General features: G+C 41.0%; 4 protein-coding genes and 1 non-coding gene across 7 annotated transcripts; 3 read left to right on the plus strand and 2 right to left on the minus strand.

Annotated features, from left to right (window-relative positions):
- Positions 1–618: 618 nt before the first annotated feature.
- Positions 619–4,934, plus strand: LOC104423503 (E3 ubiquitin-protein ligase RING1). 2 transcript variants are annotated; one of them, XM_010035988.3, is made up of 2 exons: positions 619–1,847; positions 4,538–4,934. In XM_010035988.3, exon 1 carries the CDS (start codon positions 851–853, stop codon positions 1,823–1,825), a length of 975 nt encoding a protein of 324 aa, XP_010034290.2. In that variant the 5' UTR covers positions 619–850; the 3' UTR covers positions 1,826–1,847; positions 4,538–4,934. The 2 variants fall into 2 exon arrangements, with proteins under 2 accessions (XP_010034290.2, XP_018719956.2); XM_018864411.2 differs by lacking the exon at positions 4,538–4,934 and adding an exon at positions 2,868–3,985.
- A 1,503-nt stretch (positions 4,935–6,437) lies between these two features.
- Positions 6,438–8,932, plus strand: LOC104421618 (E2F-associated phosphoprotein). Of its 2 annotated transcripts, none has more exons than XM_010033627.3 (3): positions 6,438–6,658; positions 7,215–7,380; positions 8,500–8,932. In XM_010033627.3, the coding sequence occupies exons 1-3, from the start codon at positions 6,601–6,603 to the stop codon at positions 8,753–8,755; spliced, it is 480 nt and encodes a 159-aa protein (XP_010031929.1). In that variant the 5' UTR covers positions 6,438–6,600; the 3' UTR covers positions 8,756–8,932. The 2 variants fall into 2 exon arrangements, with proteins under 2 accessions (XP_010031929.1, XP_010031930.1); XM_010033628.3 differs by lacking the exon at positions 6,438–6,658 and adding an exon at positions 6,669–6,851.
- A 197-nt stretch (positions 8,933–9,129) lies between these two features.
- On the minus strand, positions 9,130–9,201 carry TRNAT-UGU. The gene has a single exon. It is a non-coding gene; the product is annotated as a tRNA-Thr (tRNA).
- Positions 9,202–9,281: 80 nt separating this feature from the next.
- LOC104421619 (probable prefoldin subunit 5) lies at positions 9,282–12,050 on the plus strand. Its single transcript, XM_010033629.3, has 3 exons — positions 9,282–9,650; positions 9,768–9,845; positions 11,421–12,050. The coding sequence occupies exons 1-3, from the start codon at positions 9,345–9,347 to the stop codon at positions 11,502–11,504; spliced, it is 468 nt and encodes a 155-aa protein (XP_010031931.1). The 5' UTR covers positions 9,282–9,344; the 3' UTR covers positions 11,505–12,050.
- Positions 12,051–12,536: 486 nt separating this feature from the next.
- On the minus strand, positions 12,537–19,021 carry LOC104421620. Its single transcript, XM_039303523.1, has 3 exons — positions 16,166–19,021; positions 14,387–14,599; positions 12,537–13,782 (listed from the first exon to the last, which is right to left on the minus strand). Exons 1-3 carry the CDS (start codon positions 18,749–18,751, stop codon positions 12,796–12,798), a joined length of 3,786 nt encoding a protein of 1,261 aa, XP_039159457.1. The 5' UTR covers positions 18,752–19,021; the 3' UTR covers positions 12,537–12,795.
- Positions 19,022–21,388: the final 2,367 nt, after the last annotated feature.

The following is a 21,388-nucleotide window of genomic DNA, read 5'->3' on the forward strand; positions in this document are numbered from 1 at the left end:
ATCACCTTGGATGTTTGCCTTGTAGGCTTTGTGACCATAGTGGTGGTAGTGGTGGTTGATCACCTATAGCGGTCATTAGTCACTTATGACGGTTGTGGCCTCTGTGCGAGCAAGAATGACATGGCCTCATATGTAAGCGTTGAGTGAGACTAGATCAACACTACATGAATGTAACAAGCGTCTCGAATTTGTCCAGCTAAGTTTTGTACCAACTTGGAATTCATTGAAGTAACTTAATCATCTTAAAATAGATGGATGATTTTGAATTTCAAATCAAATTGTAGGAGCTAGCAATCGCATTATCGAAAAATTAAATTAGTACTCTCTCGACGGCATAAATTCGAATGACCCATTAAGAAAATATCACGTCTATAAAATGATATGGTAATGATTGATTGAGAATGTTATCCATTTATAATCAATCGCATGGACAATGACGACCCTTTCGCAAAATAAACCAACTAATAAATCCAAAATCAATGTAGAAACGTGTCATGCACGCAAAAGGTTTTCGTTGCTTTTACATTTGTATATGTATTTTGCTAATCTTAGTGAAATTAGTGTAGTGGTTATTTTTCACCAGTCGACACGTGTCATACAATCAATAAGTAAATAAATTCCGTCTCGTGGACAGGGTCGGCAGGGTTGACTTCTCCCGCTTTCCCCTCTCCTCCGCCGCCGCCCGCCGGAGCGTATCCAGAAGGCTCCGCCGCCGCCTCGCGAACGGCCGTCAAAAGCGTGGCTCTCGCCCGCAGAATTCCGATCATGCGTGCGTGAGATCCCGGCGGTGGGATTCCGCTTGCGCTCCCCCGAAATTGAGGATCGCCATTTCCCAGCCCCGCCCGCCGCCATGTCGTTCGCTTCCCGTGGCGATTCCGCCACCTCCGCCGGCGGGGACTCCGGCCGCAAGTGGTTCTTCTGCCACCTGTGCCAGCAGACCGTCGCCGTCGCCGCCGCCAACGCCGCCGCCTCCGCCGGCCCCATCTGTCCCCGCTGCAACGAGGGGTTCCTCGAGGAGTCGGAAAACCCTAGCCCTGGCCTGAGCCGGAGCCCTCCCTTCTTCCCCGATCCTTTCTCCTCCCTCCTCCCTCTCCTGTTCCCGACTCCCTCCGCCGCCCACTCCTCCGCCGCGGCCGCCCCCGCCGCCACCGTCGACCTCCAGAACCCCGGCCTCTTCTCGAGCCCCTCGTCCCCCCCTTCCGGTGGATCCGGGAATCTGTTCGACCCGTTCGCCTTCTTGATGAACCACCTCCAGGATCTGCAGTCCACCGGAGCGCAGATTCAGTTCGTGGTCGAGAGCAGTCCCTCGGAAGGCCGCGGAGGGGGCGGGTTTCACCTTCCGTCCAATCTTGGTGACTACTTCGTCGGCCCAGGCTTGGAGCAGCTGATCCAGCAGCTGGCGGAGAACGACCCGACCCGCTACGGGACGCCACCGGCCTCAAAGTCGGCGGTCAAGAACCTCCCGACCATCAAAGTCACGGAGGAGGTGCAGAATTCCGAGATGAACCATTGCGCAGTCTGTCAGGACGATTTCGAGAAGTATATGGAGGTCAAGCAAATGCCTTGCAAGCACATCTATCATTCGGATTGCCTCCTGCCATGGCTCGAGTTGCATAACTCTTGCCCTGTTTGCCGGCACGAATTGCCGACCGACGATCCTGATTACGAGAACCGGAGAAGCGCAGCCCAGGGGAGTGCGCAAGGAAGCGGTGGTGGCACTAGCAGTGGAGGGGAGAACAGGACGGTTCGGAGGAATTTTAGCATAATGCTGCCTTATCCTTTCAGGGGTAACGATGGATCGAACTCGGGTTCAGGTGGTGAGTGATGTGAAATGTGGGAGGCTTCAGGTGAATTACTTGAGGAAGATCGTTATTGAAGGATTGTCGATGCTCTCTCTCTCTCTTCTTGCTATACAGATAAAGTTGAATTTTTTTCTCTTACTTGCTTTGGTGGTTTGTTCATACCTATGTACTTCTTCTATTAAGTACAAAACTCTATAATTTTTGCTCTGATTGGTCTCTGATGTTCTTCTAACCTGGAGCGATGATATCTGGATGAGTTTTTTGTTCATTGATACTCAGTATCTCCTTTAGTTGGTTCTATGAGTGACCTCATTGTTAGCTCAGAGATGCTGTTATTTGTTGAAATGAAACAATGCATCTATCTGGGTACTCTGTTTTGCCTTTTGTTTTTCTTAGTTTATCTTGTCATATGACAAAAATTTGTCCGCCACATTGAATTCTCTCTCAAGATGCTAGATAAGTTGTTGAAGAGATTCGAAGAGCAGTGGCTCCTTTATCTGATTGGAGATGGTTCCAATACTGCATGATATTGCTAAAATGCACATCCGTTAGATCATACAAGCAGCTTCATAAGGTAGTTATTAGCTTGCAAGAGGAGCCAAAAAGAAAGAAAGAAAATCTAGACAAGGTAATAGCTGTCTAATAGAGGGGCTTCTCAGCTTGATTGGAAAGTATTTCATGGTTGAATAAATAAAAAGGTTAGGTTGCAAAGTCCAATTGCCGGTAATTGGATAATCCTGTAAGTGAAAATTCCATAGAATGGATCATTTATCACCTTAAAGGTTTTAGATCCTTCATAAATTCATAGGTATGGCTGTCTGTCTTGTTGTCCATTGTGCGCCATTTAGTTTGGGACTCTCAAGTGATTTGTTCAATTTTTACAAACTGATGGGTTAGTTAAATCTATTCCTGGGCTTTTTTAAAGGTCAATAGTTTATCGGATCTTATTAGTGAAGTTATTGAAGAAATCGAAATGTTTGTTTGCTGATTCCATTAGGAGGTTGGGAGTTGGGATCATGAGATGGTTAGATGTGTCTTGACATTGTTGAAATGTTTCTATTTCAGGTAATAACAGGACTGGTGGCTTTCTCAATCACTCATTTCTAGTCTTTCTTTTTCTTTTCTTTTCCTTTTTTTGTGTGGAGGCCTCGCCCCTAAATTTCTTAGGAATTGAAGAGATGTGCATTGAAGTGGAAGAAGGACAATGGCTGAATAATCATCCAGATATTAGTTTAGTTCCTTTCTGTTGGACCACCTTATGATGGTATTTTGGGCATTCTTATCATCATAAATACTACCATCATGTGAAAATGTCAAAAGTAGTCCGCTGTGGGAGTCTTTTTGTTTAAGAATGATATGCATATGTGTTCTTTGCCATGGGACAATTCCTTCACACTCAAAATTTTAGTTTGTTGCTGTCGTGAGGCTTCAAAATATTGGGTCCATAGGATGTCTGTTGTGCAAAAGATGGGTCTAGTAATTTTTGATCTCTTTGGAAATCCAATAACAGGCTCGTGAGAGAGATCTTTCTTTTGGTTAAAAGGTAGCTATATCTAAGTTTTTGTTTCTTGCGTCTCTATGTATTTCAATTTTGTGATAGGTCTAGAGTTGAATTTACATGTGGGAAAAATATTGTATGTCATTCTTTATGTCGTGGGATAGGAGTAGACTTCATGTTGCTCATCTGCTATGATGTAAATTGTTCAATTGTCTAGTAATTGGCATCCTCTTAACTGTCGAGGGAAAGGTGCCATTTCAGTTCAGCATGTTTGCAGGTTGCTTTGAGTAATAGTATCTATTGTGCTATATGAAAAGCTCCTTTTTCTTCATTGAATCCATGGTATTTGATTGTTTGATTGAAACTGCTGAGCTTGCCCCTCCATTTGCCATATTTTCTTGAGGGTATGTATTGTTATAAGGGCAATTTTATGGTTTTCATTGTTTGCACTTTTGACTATATGTGAGGTAAGAAGTGTTGAAAAAGTAGATTTTTTTTTTTTTCAAGGTAAAATGTCTGTGTTCTCTCTACTCTCTCTGCCTTGGCTTTTCTAATCTCATTAAACTGTGAGCGGCCATCCACATCTGTTTTCAAGTGTGAAAGCTGAAGGTTATTATCCAAAGAGAATGTATACAAAGCCAAGTTATCTTGTTTGATTCTGGAAGTTGAGAAAATTGATCTGGTCTCGGGATTGTGCGTATATTGGAGATGCTTGATAAGTTTGGCAGTAGCTATGCTGTGGTATTCTCACTAGTTGTAGCTGAATTTTCTGATGCCATATAACAAAAACAGTTGTGTGGGTTGGATCCCTTTCCGTGTTTTGGATAGATCGGCAAAATGGGTCTTTAACTCATATTTGATGGATTGAGATGTTATAAATAGGTCATGAATGGGTTTAGAATGATAAAACTCAATATAATATAGATGTTAAATGGATTCATAACTTATTTAGATCCTCACTTAAATTTCGCAGTGCTTCCACCTTACTTTGGATAAGAGTTTTCCTAAATTAGTTTAAATATGAGAGTGCTTTAACAATATAGGTCGGGTTGAATATGAGTCACTAAATTTATATTGAAGGAAAATTGATCAATTGGATCGGATCATTTTTGGTCCAAGCTGTTTGACAAGTCTAGTTTCAAATGCCCATTTGTCGCGAGGCAACATACCCAAATTTTGTTTAGCAGAAGCGATTGTTTTGTAGTGTTGATTAAATCTAAATTTTCTCTGTTTGAAGGGCGTGTTGCATGCTCACGGATTTGAGGAACCACCATTTTGATGTGGATCAGGGTGGTGAACTTGTTCCATCAGCTGACTTGTTGCGAAAAATATGATGAGGTGCAGCATGCTTCCACGCCAGAAGAGTGTAAAATAATGATATATTGATATATCATAAAATTCCTAGGACGAGCCTCCTTCTTGCATCCCTTTTTCTGTTGCTTAGGCGAAAAGGTGACTTCAGAGCAGGTTGTGATGCTTACAGTTAGGAAGATGGTTATTTCAAAATGACTTGTGAAGGGTTCTCAAACTCCTTTCTTAAATTTGTTGACTATGCTATCGTCCCGATTAGTGGAGATGGAGTTTGTGCCAGATGCATTGGATACTAATAAGTAAAATAAAGCGTTCGATTCGAATTGTAGCTACAAACATTTATATGCTTAAATCGACAAGTAATATGCCAAGAAGATGTTATATTTGTGTAGCAGTCAAACGCTCAGAGCCCTTCACCTTTGCATTGCAATTTTTGGAGGGTCCTATTGTTATGGCTAGATCTATAACTTAGGGGTGAATAGGTGATTGTGTGAAAATAAAAGAATTTAAACAAATATTACAACGAGACAATCTTAGATGAAGTGGTCAGATCTTATCGATGTGTAATTCTATCTTAGTAATTATAAAAGAGTAAAGAATAGAGCTATCTTAGTAGTTAAAAAGGAGTAAAGGATTTGACTTTTGCAAGCCTATATCCACTTTCCTGTGTTACAGTTTATTGGCTAGAATCCATTGATAAGAACCGATCATAAGTTATAAGAACTGAGTCAAGAACACTCAAGTATGTGTAATTTACTCCTTACACACTCTCAGACTCTAACACACTCTCACACTCTAATATATTACATAATTTTGTTCATAGAGACAAAATACATAAGATCACGAAACATTTTTCAGACTTTGGAATTAAAGACTTCAATTCTCATAAATGCAAATTATTAATCCTTTTATTTTTGAAACCTCATCTTATACTTTTAATCTAAGCTGACCATTGGATATATCTCTAGAAGGATTATCTAGCCAATCTACTTGTTGACTTGAATTTGGTTGAGAATATCTAATTGCTTTAGGATCGCCAAGCCAATCCACTTGTTGACTTGAATCTAAATGAGAAGATCTAATTACTTTAGGATCGTCCAGGGTGAAGCTTCCCATATGTTCTGCCACCCATACAACAGTTCGGATTTCCAGAAGTTGAGTGTTTAGAATTGGAAAAAATGTTTTGCCTCTTAAAAAGATATTCTAAGAAAGTTGAACCTTCAATGGATATTAGGAAGATTTTCCTTTTGGAATCCTTATAAATATGACAAGGAATCTAATCAATCGCTACTAACTGTTGCATGGGTATTTTAACTTCTTCCTAGTCGTTTGATAAAATATGTAAGAAAGGAATATAAACTACGATTTTGATTTTGATTGACATTATCTGATCATATCTCATTAGGCTTTCCACTTAAAATTAATTTATATTATAATCAAAGTCTTTAGGTTTTATCAGTCATCAAAATCACTGAGGGAATATTTTCTCAATACCTTTTATATGTCCACGCTTTTCCAAAGCATTTATGCTTAAGTACCTTCCCACGTTTCCCGATTCCAACCGTTCAAACAGAGGACGTATTTTACCCGTGGATACACCATCGCTCGAATTTTTACGAATTCCAATTCACTTGGCACCATGTGGAAACGCATCTCATTTTGAGATCGATTTCTTCACATGAAAGATGATCGATTGAATTGGGGTGTGAACAAGCCCCAGAGCCCCATGGAAGGGCTTGGGCAAAAGGCTGTACACGAGAGAGCCCGGCCCGCCCGGTTTCCCGTCCGGCCCGATCCCGCCCCCCAACAATAACCTCCGACGACATCGTCCGTCGCACCTTGCGGTCGGACGACAATACCGTCTCGGTCCGGGCACAGCGACACGACCCGGCCGAGAACTTTCGCTTCACCGACTCACGCAGCTCTCGCTCTCACTGTTCCCCCCCGCGCGCGAAGCGAAACGGAGAGCGCTTCGAAGGGTGGGGAGAGATGGAAGGTGGCGGCAAGAGAGACGCGGACGAGTCCCCCACCAATTCACAGCAGACCAGTAATTCCCCTCCCCCTCCCCGAAACCCTCGAATCCTCTCTCTTCCTGCACATAACTGTTTAGACAGCAAGCAACGTCGCATGGCATGCTCAGTTTAATTGTGGGTTCGCCTTGAAGTAGTAGCAGCCTTCTGTTCAGCCCCACCCCGGAATGTCTCGGGGGAATTCGCGAGAGAATTGCTCCGTTTTCGCAGGTTGCTCGGTGGTGGAGCCTTGATTGATCGAGATTCGCGCGTGCTCATGCATATTTCACTTGTTTAGCACTATACTCTATTGTTGTCTTACTTGACACGGTCGTCTTCATCATCGGTTTGGGTTTATCTTTGTGCGTTTATCCGCTATTTTCTCCGTATTGGATGCTCAAGTGTTTGATGGTTGTGTTTGGGCTAACATTGAAGTTAAAAAAGAACAATTAGGCTACTGTCATCTACCGAAATTTATCAGGGTGATGGGATTTTCATTTTGCCACGGTATGGCGTTTGTCTGTGTATTTTTGCGGTTAAAGTTGATGGTGTACTCTAACCGGGATTTTTCTTTTATTTCTCTCGACTGTGCAGTTTCCGAGGATGATGAAATAGACTACTCAGTGAAACCTGAGTTTTATGATCCAGATCTAGACGATAAAGATGAGCGATGGATCGAGAAGAAGCGTAATGGGCATGCCACTGATGCTGTGCTGAGCTGCCCTGCTTGTTTCACTACCCTATGCCTGGAGTGTCAAAGGTTCGGTTGCAATGCCTATACAACTTGAGGAATGTATGAATATTATCTGAATGGATTTGTGGCCTGGAGTATGTTCATGTGCGTGCACTTGCTTGGTTAAATGCGCACAAAAAGTATTTGCAACTTACACAGATATCGTATCATGGTTTTGGAGGTTCCTTTCCCATTTGCCCCTTCCCTTCCTGTCTTGCTAGCTCTTTCGAGACTTTTTCCTCCCAAAGGGGCAAGAGAAAGGCGGGCATTTCGTCTGTCCTCATAAGTTTAGGAATCAGTCCTCATGGGTTTATAATGGTATTCTTTCACAAATAGGTATGTCATGTTGCAATGGTTTTAGGCAGTTATGGCAAATATTCATAGTCCACACGTTGCATTTTCAGCAACAATCTCAGGAAACTCTTAGGAGTGTCTAATCTTATATCAGGTTCAATTCTTTTATTACACGGTTTCGAGAGAAAATGAAGGCATCAACTTTTGCCATCTCTCTTCTCCATTATGAAAAAGAAAAGTTCAATATTCAACAGTCTCACTGAGAACATCTACTCCAATACTATTTACTTTTTTTTCTGAGAAAGAGGTAGCTCACTTAGAATGAGTCTTTAGCCTGGGGGTTCATGTTGATTGCCTAGAATTGTTTGGTGAAGCTTTGGTTGTGTTTAGCTTTCCTTGGAACAGTAAAACTCGCAGACTGGTAGCACTACTTTACTTCATGCCTGCAGCTTGCCTATCTCTTCATCTTTGTAACTTTTGGACAAATAAACTAGCAACTTCTCCTGAAGACAGATAGACAGTGTAGCACGATGCAGGAGTAACCTCTCATGGGAGATGTTTTTAACCTTTACTTACCGTTTGGTTTCGATCCACTGTAGTGTTGCACCTTCAGTAGTCAAATGCTGTTTGCCACGATCCTTCTTCAGTCAGAAAATTGTCTTCTGTATTGCTCTTTCATTCTGATACTGCACTTGTTTTTAGTGATTGTTTCACGATACTCGAGTATCTGAAATCCAGTTAATGCTTGATCCACGTGGAACATGATCTTGTGTTTGAGAGTCTTCAGTTTTCTTGTGCTGATGGCTGATGCGGGAATACAATTGAAACAGAACTCATCTTGGTTTTCTGTAGGCATGAAAAGTACGTCACCCAATACAGAGCAGTCTTTGTCATGAATTGCGAGGTTATGAAAGAGAAGGCTCGCCCGCCAAGCAGTGCGCACCCAAAAAGCCGAAAAAGAGGGAGAGCATCCTCTACACCCGACACTCACCCTGCCGGCGGCGAAACCCTCAAGCACATCTGCTGTTCCATCTGCTCTACGGAGGTCGGTGTAATGGATGAAGAGGAGATTTATCATTTCTACAACGTTCTTCCCAGCGAGTCTTGACTCATGTCCTGGGAGTTTTGGAAGTTGAAAGACCTTCGAGGCTGTTGTAATGTCGATTTTTTCTATAGAGAACCTCTTTTCTAGGGGCATTATGCTTTTGGAGCTGCACTTGTGTAAGCCGGGAGAGCCTTTGTATTCGAATTGCAATCTAATCTATCAAATTTATTGATTTCATGAGTTCCGATGGCGACGGCGATGACTACTACTTTGTGGTCAAATGCTCAATTCGGATTTGCATATAAGAAAAATGCTTCTAAGAGATGGTAAAATGGAAAGGCAAAGCTATTTTGCAAAAATAAAAGTAAAGAGTGACGATATCACATAAGAAGAGGAACGAGAAATGCTAGAAAAAGGGTGTGAAAAAGGCGGAGAAATGCCCCCATGCAGGATCGAACTACAGACCTTCAGTTTACAAGACTGACGCTCTACCACTGAGCTATAGGGGCTCCATTTGCCCCATTTTCTCTGATAATAATATTTTTACCATAATTACTTGCTGAGATTTCTACAAGTTCAAGCACTAGCAGAGGTTGAGACACAGACGCGGAGAAAGAGAGAGAAGAAGGAGAAGAGAGAGAGAGAGAGAGAGATGGCGATGGCGATGGCGGCGGCGAAGGGAGGAGTGGCGGTGGAGCTGGAGAAGATGAGCGTGGAGCAGCTGAAGGCGGTGAAGGAGCAGACGGATCTGGAGGTGAACCTCCTGCAGGACAGCCTCAACAACATCCGCTCCGCCACCGCCCGCCTCGAGTCCGCCTCCTCCGCCCTCCACGACCTCTCCCTCCGCCCCCAGGGCCACCCCATGCTCGTCCCCCTCACCGCCTCCCTCTACGTCCCCGGCACCCTCGACGACTCCGACAAGGTCCTCGTCGACGTCGGCACCGGCTACTTCATCGAGGTTTTCCCCCCTCCTCCTTCTTTTGCCCTCGCTTCCGTGATGTTGTGGTCGGGTTCCGATCGGTCTGCGCTTGGGTCTTGACTCTGTTCTCGTGTTGTGTGTGCGTGTGCGGATTAGAAAACGATGGCCGAAGGCAAGGATTACTGCGAGCGCAAGATCAATCTGCTCAAGTCTAATTTCGACCAGCTCATCGAGGTGCGGATTTCCTGTTCTTTCCGTTCTTCTTATTTGAAGCATTCTGCGTGCGGTGGATGAGTCGTGGATTGTGCGTTGATATCGAGCAAGTAGGGCGACATGAACTTGCCCTGTGATTGCTCCCTTCTTCTGCGGCGTTGTCATTGTCATGTCGTCCTTTGCAAGTTATAGAGTATTGAAAGGAAAGCACCTGGGGTTAATTTTACAGTAGATGATGGGACTTTGCTGCTGTAAATGTAAAAGTTCTCTCTTTTGCTAAGTACTTTGAAAATAGGGTCACTTGATTCACTAACAGCTTCAAATGATCGATGTGGTGAGAATTTTTCCTCGTAAAATGAAGGGGATCAGAGTAGAGCTGTAGAGCCCTGGGCACTTAATTTTTCAATGGAAAAGGGTTGGATGGTAGTTCGCAATTGACATCAATTATGATGGGGGAAAATGCAAGTTTCAGATGCTTGATATAGTAGAGTGGATAATCCATCCCCTTTTCCCCCTTGTCCTTTTACTTGGTCGAGCTGAAAGTTAGAAAAGGCAGCAAAGGCCTGGTGCTTGATGATTTGTTAGGGGACATTTGCGCTGGTTATCCACTTGTTAAGGACTTTTCTTTTTGGTTTCAATAATTGACATACCACAGAAGACACGGTTTGGAAGTTGGAAGGATCCAGAAACAAACCTTTCATACGATATAAAACTTAATACTTCGAATAAACAATGAAAGACTAGTTTGACAATGAGGAAACATTGAGACAGATGGGGCAAATCTTTGCTGACATTGATCACTTCGCTTGAAATTCACACAGTAAAACTAAGTAAGCACTTGAAGCTTGCTTCTAACTTATTTCTACCTCAATAGTTCAGTCTGTTTTCATGCATGAGGAGCAAAAAATACTAGTTGTTTAACACTAAAAGCATTACATCGCTAACGAAAAAGAAGGAAGAAGTCAGTTGAGGTTAATATATGTGATATGAGTGTAGACTAGTTTAATTACCTATGAGAATTGTGTATTATGGAAAACATAAAATTGTAGATACGTGATATGAATGTGTCAATGCATGATGACCACTATTTAGCATGTATTGCAATTAATCGGCAACTAGAGAGATGGTTTTTTCTTTTCTTTTCTTTTCTTTTCTTTTTCTTTTTCCTTTTTCTGGTTTGGGAGGGAACTAACTTTGCATAATTTGAGGGCCCATCTTTTTTCCTTAAATTTTCCCCATTTCACTTGGCTGTGAATGCTTTTGGTGAGAGAGAATGATGATAAGCTCAGGATGGTTGTGTCGCATGTGATAATATGGGAGGGGGGCAAATTGAGACTCTATAACAAAGGTCATCCTCTTTGTACTTTCATGTGAAATTTGTCTACATGTACATTTATGTCTATTCTTTTATACATGTAAATGCCTTGCAGGAGCCTTGTGTGCCAAAAATGCAAGGGACCAATGATTTATTTAAACACTGCGAATGATGCATCTGGTTGCATTTGCTTGATGGAAATACTTATCAATTGGTTCCATTCATATATGTACTTTCTCTGTTGAGCATTTCGTTGACTGTTTTATTACATGACGTCACAGGTGGCATCAAAAAAGAAAAGCATAGCAGATGAAGCTGGGGCAATCTTGCAGATGAAGCTGAAGCAATTATCTCCAACAAGTTAGACACGATTGGCAACACATCATTTATGCAGATCAGTGGATCCCAATTTTGCTGTGGGAAAACTGCTTCTTGGACAATGTAGTGTGCATCTGACGATGCTAGTCATGTATGATTTTGGTCAAAGGTGATTGCCTTTCTGAATCCAGAAGTTTTATGGCATAGGGACAGTGATTGAACTCATTCAAGGGGTAAAGGGAAAGGATTGAAGCAGAAGACTTAATGTGGATATCAGCTGTTAATATTTCTATGGCTCATGCTGCGTCATTCTCATTTAAAACTGGTAAGATGTCTGAAAATCATTCGTGATTTTCCTTTTGTGTAATTTTTATTTGGGGTCTTTTAGCTTTCTCTGGTTATCCTCCCTGTTTATATCGCCAATTCAGTATGGGAGTGTTGGAGCTGATACCGGTAACTTCTCTCAAGATGAGAGGGAGAAGAACAGAAAGTGGCCGTTGTTTTAAATCATTTGTCCTTGTCACTAAAACTTAACACGCGAGTTGATTGTATGTTGCATTTTAAGTTGAAGAAATTCCTTTGATTTGGTTCCAGGGAGTGTATTTGACAACCTTCTCTCAAAGTATCCCGGGTATGCGCCATCAGAATCATCCTATGATCTTCAAATTAATCAATCGAATCTCCCTGTTCCTTCACATTGCGGTATCAATTCTCGGTATTAAAAACATTGGTCGTGATCCTAAACTCTCATCAAAGATAGGTTTGAAAGCAATCTTCGCCATCGTCGGAAGTGCGCCATGGTCACTTCTGTTGGGTTAGTTGTAGGGTACCAACGAGAGCATTGATAAATGAGTTGGTATTGTTTCAGGAATCAAAAGGATCAACATTGACATAGATTTTTTCGGGGTAGTAAGATTATAACTCTTAACGAGAATCAGATTTTAATACGTCGGATTGCTTCTCGAAAATCAGATTTGGCAAACGCCGGAATACGTTGGATTGCTTCTCGAAAATCAGATCTTAATACTACAAAGTTCACCAACTTTACACTCTTGAGGGCCTGCCAAAACACCTTCCCAGAACAGGAAATCATATAGACATGCTCCCATTATCTCGACTAGTTGCTGGACACGAAACTCGTACTTACGAGTGGAGAAGCTGTGAAATTTATGTGAGAGGAGCTTGACAAGTTAACTACAAGCATCAAGCTTGCTTGATCTAGTAAGGACGAGTTTCCACACGTCTACACATACCAGATTTTGATGCTTTGTTCATGCAACTAAAGCATGGAAAGGGAGTGAACAGAGCACATCGGGGGCATTCTGAAGTAGCTACTGCTTACGCGTAAAGCAACTGACAATCAAAATGTGGCCAGGCTGAGTTCATCCGTTCTGGCTCAGCAGCCACTTGAGCGATGAATGCAGGGTCGAGGTTCTTGTATGGTGTAAGTTCTCTGAGCCGCTCAAAGTATGATATCTGGAGACCATTCTTCTGAGCAATTGGGGATCGCACCCGCCCTGAGCGATTTCCTTGCACACCAGTGACAACAACGGTTGTATCCTCATTGGCCAAATTAGCTAGCACAATCATCGCCTCTGGCTCGGAAGTGGACGACGCATCAACAAGGAAAATATGACTGAAGTGTCCTGCATTGATGCCCTCATTGTGTAGCCTGAAGCTACTCACAAAAGTCGAAAAGATAACCTTGAATCTTTGGAGTTCCTGGAGGGGTGGACAAGCGAAACACTTGCTTTCCTTTTCATAAAGACACGAAGGGAGAATGTCAATAGGCACGCCATCTTTCTCACGGAAGGCAGCATTTGCTCGAAATATTTCGGAATCTGGGATTTCCTTCATCAAGCTTCTCATCAAAATATCGCATGTTTTGTTTATAGGCGCAGCCACAAGAATCCGAGGATCTTTACAGCGTTGGTATACTTGCGACACAGCTTCCCTAACAACTACTCCGGCCATTGATAGGTGTAGATCCCGTGTACAAAGAGGACCCTCCATGAGAAATGGAGCTGAACCTTTGAGAGTTAAAATCTGACGGATTGCAGATCTTTGCTCCGAGTAAAGCACATCTTCTGAAAAAAAGAGAGATGGTAAGGCAAACAAATCACGTCTGGTTGCACATATGGGGAAAAGGAAGTTGCGAAAGGAAGGATCACTGGTGGCTTCAACTGCTTGACGAGCTCTCTTCAAGCAAACTCTATTGAAAGAAAAGCTGATGTTGTATCTGCTGCTTGAATGATGCTGGGAGTGAAAATCATCCCCAAACTCTGCTAAGACGATAGAACCCTTCTTCACTTTACATACAAAACCCTGCTTTATGACAAAGATAATTAATTCCGGGAAGGAGTACAAGTGACTCTCAACTAAACGTTTTAGGCATCAAACAAAAGTAATTAACTGAGATTGCTGCGAGACTCTGCAAAAGAACAGCTATGGACAAATAGCCATTCGACATATCAAACTCAGGAAAGAACACTTTCTAAGAGAGGCATGAATGTGTATCCCACGTGCGATGATGAATTTTTGGAAGTCACATGCTTATGCTTGTCAGTATGGGCATGCATCTGCACAGATGGTAGTGTAGACATTTGTATGCCTTCATAGACGCCATGACACTTCACACTGAAACAAGATTGCTGGCAATCTTATCATAATCGAGTGATGCCAGCATGAAGACCACTGCATTTTTCAGCGCTCAACTTGACCGATGCTCCAGTGATCAGAAAAATTTCACTGATAATCAAACAATTGGAGCCACCATGTGGCTGTTCATTTATCATCAACAGTAAATCAATTAAAGAAAGCAGATGCAAAAGCACAATCAGCAAGCAGATGAGAGATGAAATATGCATTTTTAAACAGAGCACAATACTAACACTTAATTTAATCTTAAATGTACTTGAGAGGGACTGACCTGATACTGTGTATCTTTCTTATCGAGGGGCTTTGCAAAAACAAAATCTCTCGATAGAAGGAAGGGTCGATGCGCTGGTACAGATTCCATCTTGAATTGGACAAAAGTTACACAATTTTCCTCACTGAAGCAATCATAGTTCCGTTCATTCTTGTAAATAGTCGATTGATCCAGCTCCAACGTGACATCCTTCATAACGAATTCAGTCCATTTCTGGTTCCAGACAAGAACGACTGTTAAACCATCAAATAAGCAAATCTTGAATAATTTGCAGGTGGACAACTACATCTACTCAAAGTGTCATAGTTACCTTAAAAAACAATCTACAATACATGATGCTTCACAAAAGCAAAAGTACCTCAAGTTCCTACTTCATTGGAGACTGTTGCATTTATAACCAAAGTTCCATTTAAAAGCACAGCATGTCATTGTTGCAGAAAATAGCAAGCATGGTGAAACGGGGCATGAGTCCATGCAAATCTGATCCATCAACAAGTTGGTTTAATCTCTAAGTCTGAATATGTGAGTGACGTGATGACAAAAACAACAGCAATTAGACTTTCCGTGCCATTTCACTACATTTTATAGCAAATTCTCAGTAAGACTAGATCCTCAAGACTTTTATGTAATCACCTTCCACTCTAATTTTTTAGTTGTTTTATACACCTTTTAATCTTCGTCCTCATCAGAGTCACAGATCTTCTCACTGGAGTGCTGTTTCTAGACAATCTGAAACAACCTTCTCTTTTAATCAGGAATGCTTGATGAAGCAGACCAGTCATCCACATGCCACCGCTAAATAACCCAATATTGCACATCAATAAGCTTCAACTAAAATTCCATTTCATGGCCATGAATCAACTGAAGATTACTAAAGTGAAGAAGTCAGTAAAGAGACTCAGCATGTTAAAAAAATGATGAATTCATATGCGGATTTCCAACTCTCAAAATCCAAAGTAAGCATGACCAGTAACCTATGAAGGTTTCCATCATGTTCTAAGAGCAGTTAACCCAGTTACATTGAACCAAAATCTTGCAAAGTGATCCAGAATCCGTGATACTCTGAACATCTCATGGCATAGACACAGCAGTATATGAGTAGAGCTCACAAAACTTGCACATTTGAACTTGTCAACAGCCCTTTTCATAACTAGTCTTGCCCTTATTGCATTTTCTCTGACACGTCTCCTCCTCTTGCCTCTCTAGATTCATCAATTTTGCAGTCGTTACCATTTGGATGAATGATTGTACAACAGGATTGAACACGTTCTAAGTGTACACATGAAATTTGTAAACACCATTCAGTCTGAGGAAGTAAGTAAATGCTTACACGTCCTTAGCCTGTCATGGGAGAAATGAGCCAATGCTAGTTTTGGGTAACAATGAGGATGCCACCATGACTATGATGAGCTGTATTCCAATTCCACTGGTTTAACACCAAGTTCATGTCAACAGGAATTCGAGAAGTCTTGCAACTTAAAAAATCTTTGTAAAATGAGGTTATAATATTGCAGCGGGCTAGTAGCTGTCATCATTTCACAATAATTAATGAGCCCATATGAGAACACGTGATAATTAACAATTACTGCTACCAACTTCATCCTCCTCACTTGATGGCATTCTCCCATTGCAAGTGATCGTGAAAAATTGGGAGGATGGACCTAAGGATTTCAATCTCTCTAACCAAACTGTCAATGTCACATGTGGCACTGTCATTATTGCCAAACATTAATTTGCACATCATAATAGGAACATTAAATGGTCGTGCATCGTTGTTACCTCAATATAGAAGTCCTCCGCATAAAGAAGAGCTGCAAAATAATCCCTATAGGTCGATGGAGATAGTGGTTTCTGGAGAACCCCTGGCACAATGTCTCGCTTTATCAAATCTTCAACATCCTCGGGGATGCTGTAAATAGGGGAAGTATCTTTCTGAACATAAACCGTCTTCTTTCGCTGATTCGGCCAAACTGAAGAAACTGCACGTAGGACTGGCTTATTTTGTTTAGCAGAATGTTCTAGCGCTTTTGGGGTACACGAGTTTGTTTTTGACGAAGAAGGAGACTGCACATGAGATGAAGACAGCTCATCGGAAGGCCGAGGATGTTTGGTCTCCAAAACAACTGGAGGTACATCCCATTTAAATTGCTCAGCAGAAAGTTTTTGTGCTTTTGGAGTAGGTGAGGTTGTTGTTGACGAAGAAGGAGACTGCACACGAGAAGAAGACAACTCATCCGAAGGCCAAGGAGGTTTGGCTACATTCTGATTTGAGTGACTGGAAATTGATGGTGGTATGGTCTCCGAAACAGCTGGAAGAGCAGAAAGGGCCGCCGGTTTGGCAGGGGAAACAAATGGATTGCTAGAAGTGATGGTTGATGGCTTTGATACAGAAGGAGACGGTTTCGGAGATCCCGAAGGGACTGCATTAAAAGGAGAGGTGCCATGAGAAGACTGAGTTAAGTCACTAACACTCCTGCTCAATTTTAGCTCACTTTTAGGCCTGGTCGGGTCTCTGGTCATTGGATTGTGCACAACAACATGGCGAGTGGAGGATGATGAAGGAAGTGTAAATTTGAGAGGTGATGGCTCGTTGGTATTCGAGGGTAGTGACTGTGAGGTCTCTGATTTAGGCACATACTTATTCGAGTAAATGGAAACTGATGTTGGATTGGCCTGGAAAATTGCTGCACTAAAGACTGGTTCACATTCTTTAGCACTTTGTGAAGAATGTTGTTCAACTTTTGGGGTTGGCAAGGATGTTTCTGACAAAGGACATTGCAAATGAGATGAAGACAGCTCACTCCAAGGTTGAGGTGATTGGGCTAAATACTGCTTCAAGGGCGAGGAAATCAGTGGTCGTTTGGCTGGAGAAACAAACGGGTCACTAAAGGAGACAATAAAGGCCTTTGATGCAAAATGTGATGGTTTCACAGAAGCTGAAGGAGATGTGCCATTAGAATACTGACTCAGCCTAGCCATTATCAGTGCACAAACAGTCATGGCAAATTTGGGCTCATTTTGCAACCCAATCAGGTCCCTGGTCAAAGGATTGTTCACAACAGGATGGACACCAAGGGGCAATAAAGAAGGTGGTGCGAAGGTGAGTGATTGTGACAGTTCTTGTTCTTGATGATGAGAAGACTGACTTAGCCTAGCCATTATCAGCTCATCAGCAGTCATGCTGAATTTCGGCTCATTTTGCAACTGGATCAGATCTCCCGTCAAAGGATTGTGCACAACAAGATGGACACAAAGGGGTGACAAAGAAGGTGGTGCTAATGTGAATGATTGTGATAATTCTTGTTCTTGATGATGAGAAGACTGACTTAGCATAGCCATTATCAGTTCATCAGCAGTCATGCCGAATTTCAGCTCATATTGCAACCCGATCAAGTCTCCCGTCAAAGGATTGTGCACAACAAGATGGACACGAAGGGGCGATAAAGAAGGTGGTGCGAATGTGAGTGATTGTGATAATTCTTGTTCTTGATGATGAGAATGCTGACTTAGCCCAGCCATTATCAGTTTATCAACAGTCATGCCAAATTTTGGCTCATTTTGCAACCCAATCAGGTCTCCCGTCAAAGGATTGTGCACAACAAGTTGGACATGAGGGGGCAATAGAGAAGGTGTTGTGAATGTGAGTGATTGCAATAATTCTTGTTCTTGATTATGAGAAGACTGACTTAGCCTACTCAAGATCAATTCATCAACAGTCATGCCAAATTTCAGCTCATTTTGCAACCTGATCAGGTCTCCGGTCAAAGGATTGTGCACAACAAGATGGACACAAAGGGGTGATAAAGAAGGTGGCGTGAATATGAGTGATTGGGATAATTCCTGTTCTTGATGATGAGAATACTGACTCAGTCTAGTCATTATCAGTTCACCTACAGTCCTGCCAAATTTCAGCTCATTTGGCAACCCAACTGATTCTCCAGTCAAAGGATTGTGCACAAGAAGATGGACACAAAGGGGTGATAAAGAAGGCGGTGCGAAGGCGAGTGATTGTGACAATTCTTGTTCTTGATGATGAGAAGACTGACTTAGCCTAGCCATTATCAGTTCATCTACAATCGTGCCAAATTTCGGCTCATTTTGCAACCCAATCAGGTCTCCAGTCAAAGGATTATGCACAACAACATGGACACGAAGGGGCGATAAAGAAGGCAGCGCGAATGTGAGCGATTGTGATGATTCTTGCTCTTGATGATGATGATATGTGGGCAATGGACCAAAAACACTCCGAATTCGTTTAAGAAGAAGACCACCGTAACCAAGATTTCTGTCGGTTTGACGATGGTGATGACCGCCTTCTTCCTTACCACTGAAGATGCGACGAAGTCGTTCGAGGAAAGCACTCATTTTTTCCTCTCCTTCGAACAACACAGTGAAAAAGGTCGAATGAAGGTCGAACAGAGGCGAATTTGAAAGGAAACTCACGACACCGCCTTCGTGATATTAATGCATGATCAGATACGAACAGCGAATCGGAAGAAGGAAAAGATCAACAACGATAGACTTACTTGCAGGAAAAAGTCAGAAACCTTTTTTGGAATTCTCTCTTTCGGACAGTGTCAGGGAAGAGCAGGGGAAGGACCAAGAGAGGCAGTCAACTTCACTGCAACTCTTTCTCCGAACAAGATAGATACTAAATACAATCAATCTTAAAGGTGGAAAAAATTAGTCAAAACAACTAAATCTATCCTATTCTGTATACGGTGCATCATGCTCAAGACAGGACATAATCGAATGTAAGGCAGATATATAAAATTATCTCATCGGGAAGATGGAATAAAGGTGAATAAAATTTATTATTTTCGTAAAAGGAAAGTTATTTTTTTTAAATAATCAACTTCTTAAATTAACAAATTTAAAATTATTTTTCAACATAAATAATATTTAAATTCTAATATAAGAAATTCAAAATAACAAAAATAAAATTTCGTTTTTCAATTTAATCTTATTTTTATTCATATATTCGAATTTAAGTTTATCTTATAATATAAATTCAATATATAAATATATGTTTATTACATATCTTAGGTGTTTTTGGTATTTTAGGTATATTAATATAGTTTTCTATTTGATAAAATTTTAGTGGAGAATGATGGAATGGGAAAAAGAAATAAAAAAAATTAATTAATTAAAAAGAGTGGAAAATAATAATAAAAAAAAAGCAAATAAAAATAAAGTAGTTTAGAGTGTTGCGAAAAATTCCTACCATCTCCATTTATAAAATTTGTGGTTTATTTATATTGATATGTCATTTATATCTACCAATATATATAATATGATGTGAATGTATTTGATTTTATTACGTAATTATCAAACAGTGGATAGAATATAACAAAATCCATTATATTTCATATCTTATTTAATCTAGTTTTATCTTAATTAGAAATTCAGACGACCAAACGTAACTATAGAGATGAACATGATTCCAAGGTAAACCGAGAATTGGAGAACCGGATTGACGGTTTTTCACTCTACGAAAGATGGATAGATTCTCAATTCCATTTTTTTTTTTGGAACCACTGATTCCTTGTTCGGTTCTCAATTCCTATAGGAACCAAAACAAGAATTGAACTCGAGAATTGGAACCCCAAATTCTAAAGCAGTCAAATCGATAATTTAACTTTATTCTTCCCTTTTATCCTTCTTGTTCATCTCTATCAACAATAGGAAGGAACCATTTTCTCGTTCATTTGTCAAGAAGTGTAGCTTGTTTTTATTTTCAGCCGTTTATAGAGGATGACTTGGATCCCCAAATACTCGTGTTCTCAATTCCATTTTTTTTTTTGAATCGCTGATTCCCCATTTGGTTCTTGATTCTTATAGGAACCATAACAAGAATTGAACTCGAGAATCGGAATCCAAAATTCTAAAATAGTCAAATCGCTAATTTAACTTTATTCTTCCCTTTTGTTCTTCTTGTTCATCTCTATCGACAATAGGAAGGAACCCTTTTCTCGTTCATCTGTCAAGAAGTGTAGCTTGTTTTTATTTTCAGCCGTTTATAGAGCATGAACTGGATCCCCAAATACTTGTGAACTATGTGAGTCAAAAAGAACGCCTACCTTAGAATGAATCTTGATGTCTGCCAAGTTGACATCCTAACCATACAATCTTAGGGGAACTTTACTTCAAAAAGGTAGTAATATAAGTTTACTCAAAAGTTCAACATTGGCATAACTAGTATGAGCTAGTCTGTGGTGTCATAATTCTGCAGAAGCTTTAGAGTGACTTGAAGTGAGAGCAACGGTAGAAAGAGCTTGAACTTACTCACTTTCCAAAACATATAGATGGCTGTCATTGATCCTGAGGTAGTCAATCTTTTCCTTTCTTATGAAATCATTGAGTTCGTTTATGGTGTTTTAGTCACCTTTCAATGGCTCCCCTAATGTTGTGCGAGGAATTGCCCTATTGACTAATGGGAAGCGGGCTAGTTCCTGAAAATGCCCTTCCCCAAACGGACCCCAATGAGGCACGCAAGTTCTGCTTTTCGATGTGTGTAGCCATTTTACAACAGGTTAGTCAAGGAACGTTGTGCTATTGAAGATTATCATCGTTCATGTACTTACTACATGCATGTATAGAGCTATGAACTGTTTCCAATTTTTGTTTTTCTCTTTCTTTGTTTCTGGAGGATTTGCTAACATGTTGATTCGGATGTACATGTGAGTATAAAATTTAATGACTGAAACATCTTACTCCTTCCATATATTGTCACCCTAATTTCTTGAAAGAAAATTACAAATTCTTACTTATAATGCTCCAATGCTTTGTATTTTCTTTGTTGAAACTTGTGCCATTGCAAGATACAGTTTAATTGGAATGATTCAACGTTCAAATATGAGACAAGAACAATCAATACATTGAAAACTATAAAATTTCCTCAATACTAATCGATAAATACATATGGACACTCGTTCCTAGGCAATTGATAATAGAATCCTTAACTCATTTTTATTGTTGCTTAATTAAAAATGAAACCAAAAA

Source organism: Eucalyptus grandis, chromosome 10, assembly GCF_016545825.1.
Source record: "Eucalyptus grandis isolate ANBG69807.140 chromosome 10, ASM1654582v1, whole genome shotgun sequence".
Lineage (NCBI taxonomy): Eukaryota > Viridiplantae > Streptophyta > Magnoliopsida > Myrtales > Myrtaceae > Eucalyptus > Eucalyptus grandis.

What these genes read in the sequence shown, in the direction of transcription:
- LOC104423503 (XM_010035988.3), top strand. Translation starts at nt 851, where the DNA reads ATGTCGTTCGCTTCCCGTGGCGATTCCGCCACCTCCGCCGGCGGGGAC.
- LOC104421618 (XM_010033627.3), top strand. Translation starts at nt 6,601, where the DNA reads ATGGAAGGTGGCGGCAAGAGAGACGCGGACGAGTCCCCCACCAATTCA. An exon ending in CACCAATTCACAGCAGACCA is followed by an intron (nt 6,659 to 7,214) that starts GTAATTCCCCTC and finishes TCGACTGTGCAG; the next exon opens with TTTCCGAGGATGATGAAATA. An exon ending in CTATGCCTGGAGTGTCAAAG is followed by an intron (nt 7,381 to 8,499) that starts GTTCGGTTGCAA and finishes GGTTTTCTGTAG; the next exon opens with GCATGAAAAGTACGTCACCC.
- LOC104421619 (XM_010033629.3), top strand. Translation starts at nt 9,345, where the DNA reads ATGGCGATGGCGATGGCGGCGGCGAAGGGAGGAGTGGCGGTGGAGCTG. An exon ending in GCACCGGCTACTTCATCGAG is followed by an intron (nt 9,651 to 9,767) that starts GTTTTCCCCCCT and finishes TGTGCGGATTAG; the next exon opens with AAAACGATGGCCGAAGGCAA. An exon ending in ATTTCGACCAGCTCATCGAG is followed by an intron (nt 9,846 to 11,420) that starts GTGCGGATTTCC and finishes ATGACGTCACAG; the next exon opens with GTGGCATCAAAAAAGAAAAG.
- LOC104421620 (XM_039303523.1), bottom strand. Translation starts at nt 18,751, where the DNA reads ATGAGTGCTTTCCTCGAACGACTTCGTCGCATCTTCAGTGGTAAGGAA. An exon ending in CGGAGGACTTCTATATTGAG is followed by an intron (nt 14,600 to 16,165) that starts GTAACAACGATG and finishes GTCTGGAACCAG; the next exon opens with AAATGGACTGAATTCGTTAT. An exon ending in AGAAAGATACACAGTATCAG is followed by an intron (nt 13,783 to 14,386) that starts GTCAGTCCCTCT and finishes GTCATAAAGCAG; the next exon opens with GGTTTTGTATGTAAAGTGAA.